Source organism: Balaenoptera physalus (assembly GCF_965194825.1).
Source record: "Balaenoptera physalus genome assembly, chromosome: 9".
NCBI lineage: Eukaryota > Metazoa > Chordata > Mammalia > Artiodactyla > Balaenopteridae > Balaenoptera > Balaenoptera physalus.
The window spans coordinates 28278720-28294467 of NC_138888.1; the positions used below are offsets into that span (position 1 = coordinate 28278720).

The window sequence follows — 15748 nt, forward strand, 5'->3', positions numbered from 1 at the left end:
TTTTTTTTTTTTTTTAAAGATTTATTTATTGATTGATTGATTGATTGTTATGTTGGGTCTTCATTTCTGTGCTAGGGCTTTCTCTAGTTGCGGCAAGTGGGGGCCACTCCTCACCGCGGTGCACGGGCCTCTCACTATCGTGGCCTCACTTGTTGCGGAGCACAGGCTCCAGACGCGCAGGCTCAGTAGTTGTGGCTCACGGGCCTACTCGCTCCGCGGCATGTGGGATCTTCCCAGACCAGGGCTCGAACCCGTGTCCCCTGCATTGGCAGGCAGATTCTCAACCACTGCGCCACCAGGGAAGCCCCCACAGTCAGTTTTACTGTCTCCTTTTAGTGATTGAAATTACTAGTATCCTTTATATGTAGTCTATGTCCCTTAGAAATTTCTGGATTAAAAAAAAAAGGACACTCTTCTTTTTTAGTTCTTTTTTTCTAAACTCCACATTGATTGTTACCATTTTTCCCTAGTGCTGTACTAGGCTGATGATATATGCTGGTTAACCTTAATTGGACTAGAATATTATTTGTGTCTCCCTAGCAGCAAATTTACAAGTCATCTATTTTGTGTTGCCTTTGACTAATTTCTTTTTCAAAAGTGACTTTTTCTTGGCCTTATCCCATGAGTTGTAGGCAGTCCCTTTCTGTAGCTCCTCCAGTCATATCCTTTACTCCTCAGAAGTGTTTACTATTAGATTTCCTCTGAAGTAAATTATTAATTTGAGAATTATATGTATGGGTATTCTTATTTATAGGGATAATTATATACTGCAGTTCAGAGTGTGTCTTTTAGATATGTTAGTGTCCCAGTACAGAACTTTAGTGTTTATGCTAAGTTTACTGAGGAGACAAATTTTTCTTGAGGCAGTTACATGTGGGCCCTCCAGAGTCTTGTTTGTCAGTGCGTTTTGCTTTGGCAAACCAAAATCATGTCATTGAGTCTCTTTAATTTATACTCTTTCCAGCTCATTGGAACAGTGCAGAGTGACACCTGCAGGTGATAGATTAAAGAACACTCTCCCAAATGTTGATTTTTGGTTATTAAGAGATTAATATCTGAATGTGTTAGAAAGAGTTGATATTTTATTAAATGAAATTATGAGTATTTCTTTACTTATTTTATACTATTTCTTTTAGGAGGTGATACGAGCCTGTGCTGCAAAGGTGAGTGGTTTTTGTTGTTGTTGTTTTTGAATTTTATTTTATTTATTTTTTTATACAGCAAGTTCTTATTAGTCATCCATTTTATTCATATTAGTGTATACATGTCAATCCCAATCTCCCAAGTCATCCCACACGCCTCCCCCACTTTCCCCCCTTGGTGTCCATGCGTTTGTTCTCTACATCTGTGTCTCTATTTCTGCCCTGCAAACCGGTTCATCTGTACCATTTTTCTAGGTTCCACATATATGCGTTAATAATACGATACTTGTTTTTCTCTTTCTGACTTACTTCACTGTGTATGACAGTCTCTAGAGTGAGTGGTTTTTATTACCAGGAAGGTAACTTTAGTTTTCATTGTGATGCACCAAAGAATTGAAATGTACCATTCATAGTTGTAATAGAACTTTTACAAAGTTCATCTGATACATATCTTCTGCATTTGAGCTCGGATTTATCAAGGAATCGTAATACTGGCACCTGAGAATTCAGCAAGTAGCTTCATATTTTTGAAGATTTAAAAATATTAAGTGATTGGGATATACTTTCAGTAAAGGGCCAGCAAGATCATTTCCTTCTCTGAGAAAAATATTATATGATACTTTATAGGTAAGAGACAGCAATACAGTTCCAATGGGTGAATGCTGAGTAAAGTGTATAAGCTTTGAAACGAACGTAAGCCTCACATAAACGGCAACGATATATTGTGCTGATAATGCTCTGGATCATTTATACCGTGTTTCATACTTCCTTTCCCATTTAACTATATAACAATCCTGAGAGACAGATTAGATATTATTGTTATTCCAATTTTAGAAGAGAGGAAACTGAGGCTGAGAGAGGTTAAGTGATTTGCCCAAGACCCCAAAGTTGGTCTGAAAATGGAGGTATGCAAAAAGGCCCTTGATTATTAATCACTTTCAACTAAATTGTATCTGGGATGCTATCAACACAGCAGCTTTCTTCCTTCTACAAGCAAGGTTATTTTATATACAACCTTTAACTTAAGTGTCAAGAAAATAAGTTTTATTTAAAAGAGTTGGAATAACATCACATGTTTGTCCTTCCCTCTTATTTTCTTCTGTCTGTTCCCAAAATTCAGTTGAATAATTAGGCATCCGTTTATTTATCAAATATGATTATATATGTCACAAAGTGAAAGGTGAGACCTCCAGAAGGGAAAGAATTAAAGTGGTATTAGTATATTCAAAGACTGCTTTATATAATGTCAGTGCAGTGGAAATACTGTTTTTACTCAGTAGACACCTCCTACCATGTGGCAGGTGCTTGGAATACAGAAGTAAGTAGGCTATTGTCTCGTTCCACATGGGGCATCTTATGGAGGAAATGTGTCAAAAAACACTGGGCTTATCCCATCACTGAGCTGTCCGATATCAGTCAGGACCCATCACATTTTTACCTAATTATCACAAGTCAACAGGAAATAGAATATAGACAAGGGGAAGGAAGATGGGGAAAAAGGAGAACAAGCTATATTCTGACTTAGGCTGCAGATGTTCAGGAAACTTGTTCCTGATAGCAATGATTGGTGTAATGATTGTAGCTCTAAGATTACTAAATCTTCTTAAGTATGTATAGAATATAAAACTGGAGTCAAAAAAGTAGTTTATCCTCTTGATTAGAAGTTCAGAGCTATTTCTCTTTATTTTAACACATGTATTATGTACCCCTCTTTTGTAATGCTGTCTGAATGTCCAAAGAGTAAAGTGTTCTGCACATATTTGGCAAAAGGCTTTATGGAGAACGTCCTCTGCTATTCTGGAAACTTCCTGAGGGTGGAGGTTCATGTCATTCATCTTTGTATTCCTAGTTCTTAACAAAAGTAGAATAGTCATTGAAAATATGACATTTTTGGAAATTAATCAAGGTCTAGAAAGATTAACCTACTAGTGCCTTTAGTTATTTTTTTATGACAGTTTTATTGAGATATAATACACATACCATAATATTCACCCTTTTAAAGTGTACAGTTTATTGGTTTTTATTATATACACAGAGTTGTGCAACCATCACTACTATCTGGAGCTCTTTCATTCCCTCCAAAAAGAAACCCCGTATCTCTTAGCAATCATTCTCCATTTCTGGGTAGGGACACGCATACACACACACACACACACACACACACACACACACAAAACACTCAAACTCCTGCTAACCACTAATATACTCTCTGTCTCTATAGATTTGCCTATTCTGGACATTTTATATAAATGGAATCATAGAATATGTGATCGTTTGTTAGTGGCTTCTATAGATTAGAATAATGTTTTCATGGGTCCTCCATTTGTAGCATGTATGAGTACTACTTTTTATTGTCAAATAAGATTCCATTGTATAAATATATTGCATTTTGTTTATCCATTCATCAGTTTACAGACATTTGTGTTGTTTAGACTTTTTAGCAATTAAGAAGAATGCTACTATGAACGTGTGTACAAGTTTTTGTGTGGGCATATGTTTTTATTTCTCTGGGGTATATATCTGAGAGTGGAATTGTTGGGTCATATGGTATCTCTATGTTTAACATTTTGGGAAACTACCAAACTGTTTTCCAAAGTGGCTGCACCATTTTAGAATCCCACTAGCAGTGGTTCCAGTTCCTCCTCATCCTTGTCAATACTTGCTATTTTCTGTCTTTTTTTTATAGCCATCCTAGTGGGTATGAAGTGGCATCTCATTGTGATTTTGACTTGTATTTTCGTAATGACTAAAGTTATTGAGTATTTTTGTTGTGCCGTTTTTATATCTTCCTTGGAGAAGTGTCTATTCAACTCCTTTACCTGTTCTTTAAAAAAAGAATTATTTCTTTTTATTGTTCACATTAAGAGTTCTTTATATATTCTGGATACAAGTCCCTTGTCAGATAGATGATCTGCAAATGTTTTATCCCATTTTGTGGGTTGTCCTTTTAATTTCTTGACGGTATTCTTTAAAACAAAAAGGCTTTAATTTTTATGAAATTAAGTTAATCTATTTTTTTCTTTTGTCACTTGTGCTTTTGATGTCATATATAAGAAACCATTGCCTAACCCAGTGTTCCAGAGGTTTACTTCTCTGTTTTCTAGGATCTTTATATTTTTAACTCATATTTAGGTCTGTGATTATTTTGAGTTAATTTTTTTTAATATGATGTGATGTAGAGGTCTAATTTTATTCCATTGGCATATGGCTGTCTAGTTGTCCCAGCACCATTTATTGAAAAGAGTATTCTTTCCCCATTGAATGGTCTTTACACTGTTGTCAAAAGACTTTACTCTTAAAAGCAGAATATATTTATGTCATTTCTCATCTATTACATCCAGGATAATAAATTTTTACCACGTACCTAAGTTTTTTCTTCCCTAAATCCCATCTAGATTTTTATATTGTTGAAGATTTATTCCTTTTTTTTCATTAACAGTCTTTAAACAAATATTTATTGAATGCATACCAAGTGTGTGTGCGTGTGTGTGTGTGCGTGTGTGTGAGAGAGAGAGAGAGAGACCATGTGTGCACATGGAGAATACAACAGTGAATAAGAACATTCTATTGTAGGGAGACAAATAACAAAAAAGGAAATAAGATGATTTCAGTAAGAAGTGATGTGAAGAAAATAAAATAGGCCCATGGGACAAAGAATGACTGGGGGAAGTTATACTCTAAAGGATGATCATGGAAGACCTCTCTGAGAGAAATACTTGACAAGGAGCTAGTCCTGTCCTGCAAAAGTCCTCATCCAGGAATAAAACTGGCATGCTGGAGGAGCAGAAAGAACATCACTAAGCTTAAGCGGGATAGTGAGCAAGCAAGGAGGAACAATGTTTCCTGACAAGTTGGAGAGAAAATCAGGAGATCAGGCATGCCTTTTAAAGGGCCTTGTAAGTATGGTAATGTAGGGGAGGAAAAATTTTACCTTCCACCCTTCTAGTTTCTGTGGCTGGTCTAAGGGTTAAATTGGCATAGACAGATTACCAGGAGAAAAAATACAACTTTAATTACATACATACATGAGCTCCACAAAGTTATGATATTCCAAAGGCTGCCAGGTAACTGAGGCTTATATACCATCCTGAGCCTAGAAAAGGGATAGAGAGATCTGGGGTTTCAGAGGCAGAAGGCAATTCAAGGGAAGGTGAGAAGAGGAACTGGTTAGTAGACAAGGTTACCCTGCCATGCAGATAAGTCTCTCAGGTGAAAAAGTTGTCCCTGAAGATAGCTCTTTTCCTGGTATAATAGATCCCCTTTCTAATGTATTGGGTTGGTCAAAAAGTTCGTTCGGATTTTTCCGTAATATCTTAGGAAAAACCCGAACAAACTTTTCTTTTTTTTGAGAAAGGCCAGTGAACCTTTTTTTTTTTTTTAAACACAACTAACTTTTAAAAATTTATTTATTTATTTTTGGCTGCGTTGGGTCTTTGTTGCTGTGCGCAGGCTTTCTCTAGTTGTGTCGAGTGGGGGCTACTCTTCGTTGCGGTACGCGGACTTCACATTGCAGTGGCTTCTCTTGCTGCGGAGCACGGGCTCTAGGTGTGCGGGCTTCAGTAGTTGTGGCATTCGGGCTCAGTAGTTGTGGCTCACGGGCTCTAGAGCACAGCCTCAGTAGTTGTGGCACACGGGCTTAGTTGCTCCATGGCATGTGGGATCTTCCCAGACCAGGGATTGAACCCATGTCCCCTGCGTTGGCAGGCGGATTCTTAACCACTGCACCACCAGGGAAGTCCCCCGAACGAACTTTTTGGCCAACCCAGTATATTTCCCTTACAAAAGGGTAACTTCCACTCTGTTTTCAGAACTCCTGTGTCTGAAGTTTCTCAAAGTAATCCTTATGCCAAAGAGGCATATTTTGGGGTGGCATATTCTGCTGTCCTTCTGTAAGGAGTTTAGGGTGTTGATTTAATTAGAGAAACAAGTGATTAAGATGTTAAGCTAGAGAGAATGTGAGAATAGATTTTAAAAGGAGAGTAAGGGTCTCAGTTCAAGAAAGAGGAGATTGTGGCCTGGACTAGGATGGTATTAAAAGATAAACTGAGGCATATTAAACATTTTAAGAGGGTCTTTTGGAGGAAAAAATGATTCGAATTGGGCAGGGCCAAGCCAGAAATCATTAGAAGCATTTCACCAACAGGAGCTGGGGAAAGACTTCTATAGAGAAAAGGCAGAAGCAAAACAATGAAATTATTGATTGGCTATAGTTTAAAGCCTAGTTGGCTGTTGTGATTAGTTGTCCTTAGGTTTCAATTTTGCAACCTTGAAGTATTTATAGGCTTAGATTTTGTGGTCATAGGCTACCCTGGCATTAGAGCCACCTCAGTCTAATGGTCCCCTTGATTAATTAGCTTAACATTGGTAATAATGGAAATGGAAGCAGTGGACAGATTTGGGATATATTTTGGAAGTAGATTCAACAAAACTTGGTGATGGATTATATGTGGTATAAGAGAAAGAAATTAGAAATAACTTCTATGTTGCTGCTTTCAGCAGCTGTGTAGATGGTAGCAGTGCTTTTTAATGAGGTGAGGAATACTGGAGTGGAGTTTTCAATATGACTATAGCTGAGAAGTAGGCAATTGGATATATGAGTCTTAAGCTCAGGGGAGAAGTCAGTGCTAATGTCCTTTTTGTTCTAAACTGTCAGATTTGGTAAGATCACGTGGGGAGAGATTATAGCTAAATACCTGAGGCCCTGGTCCAGGAGGGGGTATGTCAGAAAATCCCAGAGGAAGTATTTTAAGAAAGAGGAGTGATAAACAGTCACATGCTACTGAGAGAAAGAGTAAAATGAGGACAGAAAGTTGGCGTGGTGGTGTCCTTTGGTTACCTAGATGAGTGCTGTTTCAGTAAGTGGCTGAGACAAAAGCACGGTTGAAGTGAGTTGAAGACAGAATGGGAGAATATAAAGCAGAGACTGTGTAGGCCATTCTTTTAAGACATTTTAACTGGGGAGCAGAGAAACAGCAACTGGAGGGGAACATTAGATGGACAGTATTAAAGCATATTTATTTGCTGATGGGAATAATTCAATGGTGATGGAGAAGTTGATAATGTCCCATGGAGGTGGTAATTGATGGACTCAAGTCCTAGAAAATGTGAAAGGGGATGTAATCCTGAATACCAACGGAGAAACTAGCCTTAAGAGAAGGGCGTTTTCATCCTTTCTGATAGGCAAATAGGTAGAAAGTATGGGTAGATGCTTAGATACAGATTTGATGATGGGAAGATGAAAGAGTTCTCATCTGATTACTTCTGAGATAGTAATTGGTATTAGAAGTCTGTTACATTGCTCTGAATTGCAGTAGCCCTGGACTACTTACACATAAATATATAATTTACAAACTTCCTTGCACTTTCCTTTGTTTAGGAGTGGACTGAAGCATACCAGAAATGGTATGAGTCTATTTCCATTAAGCTTTGTATGATTCCTCACAAATGGAATTAGTCTGTTTTTCTCATGTTCTCAGACATATTTATTCATACCTGGCATGTTATATAATTGGGCTTATTCTGCCTTAAGTTGTAATTAATTTTGCCTGTCTTTTCCAGAATTAAATTATGAATTCCCTCAGGAAGGAACAACACTTTTATTTTTTCCCTCTCCCTCCCCTTCCTCCCCTCTCTCCCTTCCATCTTTCCTTCTTTTTAAATTTTACATGGTATTGCTTCCACCTCTAATCTTTACACGTCTGAATTTCCACATGCCTCTGTAAGCTTCTGGAAGCCAGGGGACTTTATCTTTTTTTTTCCAATTATTTATATCATCTACCCTAAATGAATATAAATGTAACCAAGCTAAAGTTTATTGAAGAATGCTGTAAAGGTGAAGTAATGATCTGTATTATAGTTTAAACTATCTTGGAACATATTATTCACTGAAAAATAAAAAGGTTTAAAAAAATAGAGACTCCAAAGAAAATAAGTTTTTAAAACTCCTTAAAAAAAAAGTATTTTGACAGTATTTGGAAGACTGGCTTGGCTGTAGGAGTAGTACAAGCTACAATAGGCCACGGGAAGAAATTATGGACTTTTGTTACTGGATATCTTAGAAAACAGGAAGAACCCTTGTTTTAGGAAAAACCAGTTTTCCTCCTGTCTCCCTCACTCTCACACTCCTACCGCACTCCGACATTTCTGACACCAGAGGTGGCGGGGTTTCCCTCATCAGGCAGTTCTGAGACACCAGCTGGGTGAACTGCAACTTAATTCTGACACTGTCTACCTGAAGATAGCATCAAATCCTACAAATTAAAGGCTCAGTCGCACAAGCCTGCCCCCCTCACCCCGCTTCAGGCGCCAGTTGTGAGTCCAGGTTACTTGTGCTTCTGACCAATCAGCTGTGAATCGAGATTCCACCCACCCCCTCCTTGGGTTTGATTGATTTGCTGAAGCAGCTCACAGGACTCAAGAAAACAGTTTAGTTGCTATCTATCAGGTTATTATAAAATGATATGATAAAGGATGAACATCCAGGTGGAAGAAATGCATAGAGCAAGGCATGTGGGAAGGGGCGTGGACCCTCCTTACCCTCTCTCTGGGTGTGACATTCTCCCAGCACCTCCCTGTGCGCCCCATCCTGGAAGCTCTTCGAACCCCATATTGTCGGGATTTTTATGGTGACTTCAGGTAGGCATGGTCAGTTATTAACTCCATTTCCAGCCCCTCTCTCCTCCCTGGAAAATGGAGAGTGGGCCTGAAAATTCTAAGCTTCTAATCATTTCTTGGTCTTTCTGGTGATCAGTCCCATCTAGAAGCCCACCAAGAGCCACTTCCCTAGAACAAAAGACATTCCTATCACCTAGGAAATTCCAAGAGATTTTGGAGCTTAGCTTCAGGAACCAGAGTCAAAGATAAAATATAAGAACAAAAGATGCTCCTAGTGCTCTTATCACTTAGGAAATTACAAGGGTTTTAGGAGTTCTGTGCCAGGAACTGGGGGCAGAGACCTATATGTGTATATTCTTTTCTATTATTTCACACTCCTGTTTCTAGATTTAAATATGAGTATTATCGGGGTTTCGTACGTAGCAGAGCAGCTCCCTTGCTGAGATCTATTGAAAGTCAGCCCTCGACACAAGGGTTTGTAAAAAAATAAGAAGAAAAAAAAAAAAAATATATGAGTATTAAACCATGTAAATTAATGAGTTTCTTACTTTTAAGCCCATTATTCTGTAATTCTTATCATCAGAAAGTTACTTACATTTGAGAAGTCTTGAATACAAATACCACCTTAAATTTGGGTAAGGTTTTAAAACATGCACTGTTTTCATATGTATTAATGCATTTGACTTCTGTGTAGTTCTTATTAGTGCTATACCAGCCACTTACTAAAGAAAGGTAGACGAAACCTGTTCCTTACCCTCAAGAAGACTACAGTCTGATGGCTAACTAACAATATAAGTAATCGTACTAAAGTGTTACCAGTGCCATAGTACTAGAAGATGTGGGGATAGTGGAGAGACAAAGAAGGGGGAGGTAAGTTCTACTGGGGGAGTCTGAAAGGCTTTTCGTACATGATATAATACTTGAGCGAAAGCTTGGAGATGGAGTTGGTATCCACAAGGAAGATGGAGCCAGGAAGGAAGCCCATTCCAGGAAACAGGAACAGCATGAACTAAGTCACAAGAGACATGCAGCAACCTGGCATGTCTGGGGAGCTGTATGCAATTTGTTGTAGCTGGAACATAGGAGATGGAGCAGTAAGGTGGGAAAGCTAGGTAGTTGTTATAATATAGGAAGCTTTGTATGCCATACTAAAAAGTATGGATTTTATCCAGTGGAACAGTTGATGATGGGTTTTAAACAGAAGTGTTGCTCAATAAAATTAGCATTTTAGAAAAATCACCCTGGTAGCAGTATAGAAGAAGAATTAGAGAAGAGACAAGAGATAGGAAAACAAATCAGGAGACTATTGCAGCAGTAACACTAACTGTGGAGAAGGAGTGGGATCAGATGCCAGAGCACCTGATTGACTTAATGAGTGACTCTGTGTGAAGCGTGAGGAAGCAGTCCAAGGTGATGCCCATCTGTCTGGCTGGGGCAGCTGGGGGGATGGTGATATCTTTCCCTGAGGAAGTGAACAGCAGGGGAAAGTTTAGTTTGGTTTTGAACTTACCGATCAGAATAGTTTTATTGGGTTGGCCAAAAGTTCGCGTTTTTCCATTAGATCGTGCGGAAAAACCCGAACGAACTTTTTGGCCAACCCAATATATTGAAGAATCATCAGCATAAAAGGCAGATGAAGCAATGAAAACAAACATCACTGCCCGGGATAACCATGTGTTGTGAGGGAAGAAGAGGGCCCAGTGGGTCTAGCAAACAACACTGATAGGCAGTGGCAGGATCGCCAACAGAAAAATGGTTTCCCAGAAACAGGAGAGTTATTGACAATGTCAGGTATCTCAGAGGCCTAAATGAATCCGCCAAATTTGATCAGCTTTGTTGTAGCTGCTTGAAAGTGAATGGTTGAGGTATATGGATAGCAGTTATGTGCTATTTTTCAAGAAATTTAACTTTCAGTGAAGCATAAGGAAATTATGGAATCACAGTGAGAATTTGTTTTCTATTTTTGTACTAAAGTAGAAAGATTTATGCTTATAGCCTTTAGACAAACAGCCAGTAGAGAATTTGGAAGTAGAATTTGCAAGAGTTTTAAGGATATCCCCAAGGGGACAGCTGGAGGGATTAATCTTGAATGGAAGGGTACCTCTTTCTCTGACACTAGGAGAAACAGAAAGGTAGGTGCAAGAGGTATGTTCTTAGAAGTGAGGATTTCGGGGGGTCCAGCACCAAATTTTCTCTCTGGAGTAAGGAAATACACTAAGAGAGAAAGGAGGTAAAGGTTTGTCATTGCAAGATGCATCGAGGTAGATTGGCTTTCCCTAAGGCATATTACTGCTGGATAAGTGGTTTGAACCAGGACTAGATCTTAATTTTGAGCTTCTCACAGAGGAATATATGAGTAATCTTTGAACCACCAGTCCTTGCTGTATGTATCAAGGGCTCAAAAAATCTTGATTAAATATTACAAAATAAAACTTTGTTATGACTGATCCCAATTAGAATTCTAGTTTAGTTAATACAGTATTGGTGAACTGATTTGGGGGGAGATTTTCTAGCACATTACCTCACTGTAAAAATTTCTCTTTAATAGTAACAGTGTTTCTTTCTAATCCCTCACTTCACTGTCCCACCTTGCAAGGAAAATATCTGGGGCCTAGAGATCATGTTGTATTTCTCTTTATGACACCATAGCCAACTCATTTCTTAGGTTTTACTAACCAAGATATCACAGAAATGTAAGCTGCTTTTAGAACTTATATTATGAGATGTTAAGAGACCTACTTCAGATAACTTGAATCTCACTTTGGCTCAAGTTTTCTGTTTAACTTGTTTTGTAATATTGGGATTTTAATTTTTACAACACACATATAACTTGCAGCAAAACATTTCCTACATACTGTCTAGGTTTTTGAACTGTCTTCAAATTAAAGTATTATCTGCATTGTTGTTCAAATTTAGTTCAAAAAATAGACAGTTGTCTGGAGGATGTGGGACAAATTTGTTAACATAAGCATATAGACAGTATTAATATCTTTTCCGTTATCATTTAAAACCATTTGAAGTGTCTTGACAAGTTGAAACTTTAAAAACAATTCTTCAGGTGAATATAGCATATAAAGTCAGCTGGAATGATTAGACTTGTAAGTGTATATGGAAATCAGTGTTATATATCTCCCAGTGGTTTTACAATTTAGTCACTAAAAGGTAAACTATTGCTGGCCTGTTTAGTTTTGTGCATTCAATTTTAGGTTAGAGCAATGACTTTTTTAACATGAAAATTAACCCCCTCCTAGAGAATTAGTATTTGCATATTTTACACAAAACTGTTTATACCCAGAAAGAGTAGGCAAAACAGTTTTGTGATTAACTTGGCAGTTCTAGGTGTTTTTTTTCTTTTTCTCTATTATGAATTTCATTAAATTTTTATGCTTTTCTTTTTACACAGTATGGAGGTATTAAACTGACTTTGGCAGACTGTGGTTTTTGCATGAAGCAAGCAGAAAAGTGTGTTGTAAAAAGAGGATAGATTGTTGTAGGGTAGACTATCTTAGCCAACCTTTCTGTTGTTGTAAAATTATTAAGCAATTCTTTTCCACAGCATATATTTCAAAAATAGATATTGCTTCACTGTATTTAATGGTTGTTATTATTTTTCTTCCTTTAAATGAAGTAGTGAATATGTGTAAGCTAGCTTTGAAAATACTTGGAGTTCTAATTTCAAATCACTATAATAATTAACAATTATCCCAGCCTTAGAAACTGACTTATCTGCTCTGTTAGGTTACCACTCATCACTTCATGGACATTCGAATAGTCTCTAAGAAATATGTCAAGAAAGAGCAAATTATAAAAAATGCTTTGGAAAAACATGTAATCGTAGATTATAGTTGGGGTTTTTTAACAGCATTTTACTTAAAAAGAGTGACAAGTCTTTCTGTTTGAGTGGAGGCATTTAAGTATCCTCTTCTAGCTTTCTTGGTATCCATTTTTGTTTTAACACAAGTAAATTAAGGCAGATTGTGTGTGTGTGTGTGTGTGTGTGTGTGTGTGTATGTGGTGTCTAGCATACACCTGTTCTTTTGCACCAGATTTCAAAATGCTTTGTTTGACACGTAGGATAAACAATTTTAAGAACACAGAAGTAAAACTGAAAAATGATTCTAAAAAGAGAAGTGGATTAAATAGTTAAGTGATAAATATGTCATTTTGTATATAGTACTTCCATTTAAAAGCATAGCATTCTGAAAAATTTACTGCATCTTCTTACTGTATTACATATTTTTAATTACCCTTACTTGTAGTGCTGTTAATGATAACTAATATTTATATAGCACTTGATTTGTATAACACTTTAGGTTCCCTTTACCAACGTACTTTGTTTAATCTATTTCATATTTAATATGTTATTTAGTGCTTTATGGTTAACCTGTGTGAATAGCACTTTATAATACCAGTTCATTGTTACTGCTCTAAAGGCACATTTCCTTTGAAGCATACGTACTATTTTTATTATCTCCATTTAAAGATGGAAAATGAAGTTCAATGATGTTAGGTGATTGCATTGTTACTTTAGCTGTTGTATCAATATAGTCAACTTTGATTTTGGTCAGTGTTTAATAATGGCTCCTTACAGAATTTTTCTAGCTGGATAATTTTTCTTAGCATTGATGTAGTATTTGACCCCATCTAACTACTTTGAAAAATATTTTTATTTTTTATAAGATGGTACCACAACAGTTTAGGAACCTTAGAACTATATTATCATCTGGTCTTAATTGACTTTTTCACCAAATTATCTTTCCTTCAAGAGAAAAACTTAATCTAAGATATACCATTTACTATCACTGTTTGAAAGAAGGGAAGCATTTACAAACATTATGTAAATAATGAGTCAGATAAAGGGCATGTAACCACAACCCAGTACTATTGTATACAGAACATCAAAAGGGAATTTTTAAATAGTAATACAGTAGAAGTCCTCCGTGTAGTTTTGATTATTTCAAAAAAAGAGAGAGAAAGGAGCTATTTTCATCTACTAATATTTACATACCATAAACTAACATTTAACAGTTTGTTAATTCACAGATTACTTTTGAAACTTTCAAATTTTTTCAAAATTAGATCACATTTTATCGTGCTTTTTGAAAGTGATAAAAATAATAAGATAAATGAATGATTTATTAATAATGAGTGGCTAGATCACTGCTGAAATTGGTTGAGTTACAAAATGAATTTACTAATTTACTAAACATTTAAAACTTTTTTTGTGACATGTATTTTTCTACAGTAGCTGTAGTTATAATGTTGCACTTGTTATGCATTTCATTTCTGTGAAACCATTGTACTCAGACAACTATAATAGGATTTTTGTGTTGTAGAACATTGTATTTACTTACAGAAATTTTGCTTGTTCATTATTTTAGTTGTTCTTTGACATTGTCTTAAGAATGAGATTTTTTGATGCAGTGGAAACTATTTCACTTGGCAAGTTAGGTTGCAGCTGTGTTATCTATGTCACCATGATGTATATAAACATGAATATTACAGGTGTTTTCTGTGCAGTCTCTGAAAAGGAAGTACCTGCTATTTCAAAAATGCTAAAGAAATGTGGGTGTGAAACATTTTAACCCTTTCTTAATTGAAAGCAGTCAAGGAGTCACTTTTATTTTTCACATTTTTTTTGGCATAACTTTTAAGACCACTCTGAGTTACTAATAAAGTCAATTCCATGATAAGCAAACTTGTTTTCAAAGTAAGGCAGATTGACTTTCATATAGTTACGCTTTCACTACCACTGTATTCCTTCTTTGATAAAAACTATTCTGTAAAAACTTCAAAGTTTTGTAAACTCTTAAAAACTAAGCATATAAATCATTACCACTCCTTTTGACACGTGTCCTGGTTTGCATCGTAAGCAACTATTTCTCATCCCGTTTTTGCATCAGTAACCCAGGAAATTACGCTTTCGTTTCTGATTTGCCTTTCCTATTACAGGTTAACAAAAATCTCTCATTTACTTCAACATCAGCCTCTGCACAACAATCGAAGTCAAAACAATCCAACATGCTGGACGCTCATCAGATTCTGCGTCAGTTTGGTTTCTCTCAAACTGGTGAGCCCCTTTCTTACTCTGACTGTTCTTTAAATATTCAGGTTCTATTTTTTAATGGATATCATTTATTTCACTTCAGAAATATGGCTCATAGCATTGTAATGGTCAGTTTTCACACCTGATGAATTACATTCCAGCATTTTTTCTTTCTAAACTATTTCAAAAGCAAATTTGAATTTGGTAACTTTAACAGTAGACACTCCCAACCTCTATCCTATTGAGTAGATAATAATTTAAAGGTAGCAAAATGTGTGAGTTTTAAACATGTATGATATGAAATCTGAGTCTCTTGGGTAAAGGAACCATAGTTTATGGATAATCACATTTTGTAATTCATTTCAAGGAAAGCCCAGATAAAATGCATTTTGGCAGAAACAGAATACATCCTGCCAGTACTATCGTGTTTCTTCAAAATTAGAAAATTAAGAAAATATGCAAAGAAGCTAGTTATTAAAATGTATATCAATCACAGAGTTGAAATGAACTATACAATTGCAAATTTTTAGGCTAATGTTTTAAATTAATTTGAATAAGGTTTTCAGAGGATATCGAAGAAAAAGCATCTAAGTGAGAAATGTGTATTTTTGGTATTGAAAGATGACTATTTCTATTCACTAGCTTTAGGTTTTTTATGGTATTTTTTCTGCTATTGAAGTCTTTTAGAAAGATGAGACAGCTGAGAATAACAAACCAGTTGTCTTTGACAGAGAGTTATAAAAAGAAGAAGAAACTTGAGCTTGAAAAGATCAACATACTTTATTTAGAAATTTAGGAACAATATTACTTTTCTACTTTGAAGGTATTTGGAGTTTATATATGCAAGTTATTTTAATATTGCTACATTTTAATATCGCTGAGTTACGTATTACTGTGGGAAAATACTTGGTTCAGGAACTCTTATGTTCAGTCTGGCTGTGCCTTT

The 15748-nt window shown here is 36.3% G+C and overlaps 1 protein-coding gene across 25 annotated transcripts in view; it reads left to right on the forward strand.

Annotated features, from left to right (window-relative positions):
- AHI1 (Abelson helper integration site 1) overlaps positions 1–15748 on the forward strand; it is a 224297-nt gene that overhangs the window by 79322 nt on the left and 129227 nt on the right. For 23 of the 25 annotated variants that reach the window (XR_014267260.1, XR_014267261.1, XR_014267262.1 and 20 more), the window contains 2 exons: positions 1137–1163; positions 14709–14826. Coding sequence is in view for 16 of the 25 variants with exons in the window: in XM_082474460.1 (XP_082330586.1) it covers positions 1137–1163; positions 14709–14826 (145 nt within the window). In the remaining 9 variants the exon portion in view is untranslated. The remainder of the gene's footprint in view (positions 1–1136; positions 1164–14708; positions 14827–15748) is intronic. The other 2 variants (XM_082474463.1, XM_082474471.1) reach the window with 1 other exon arrangement.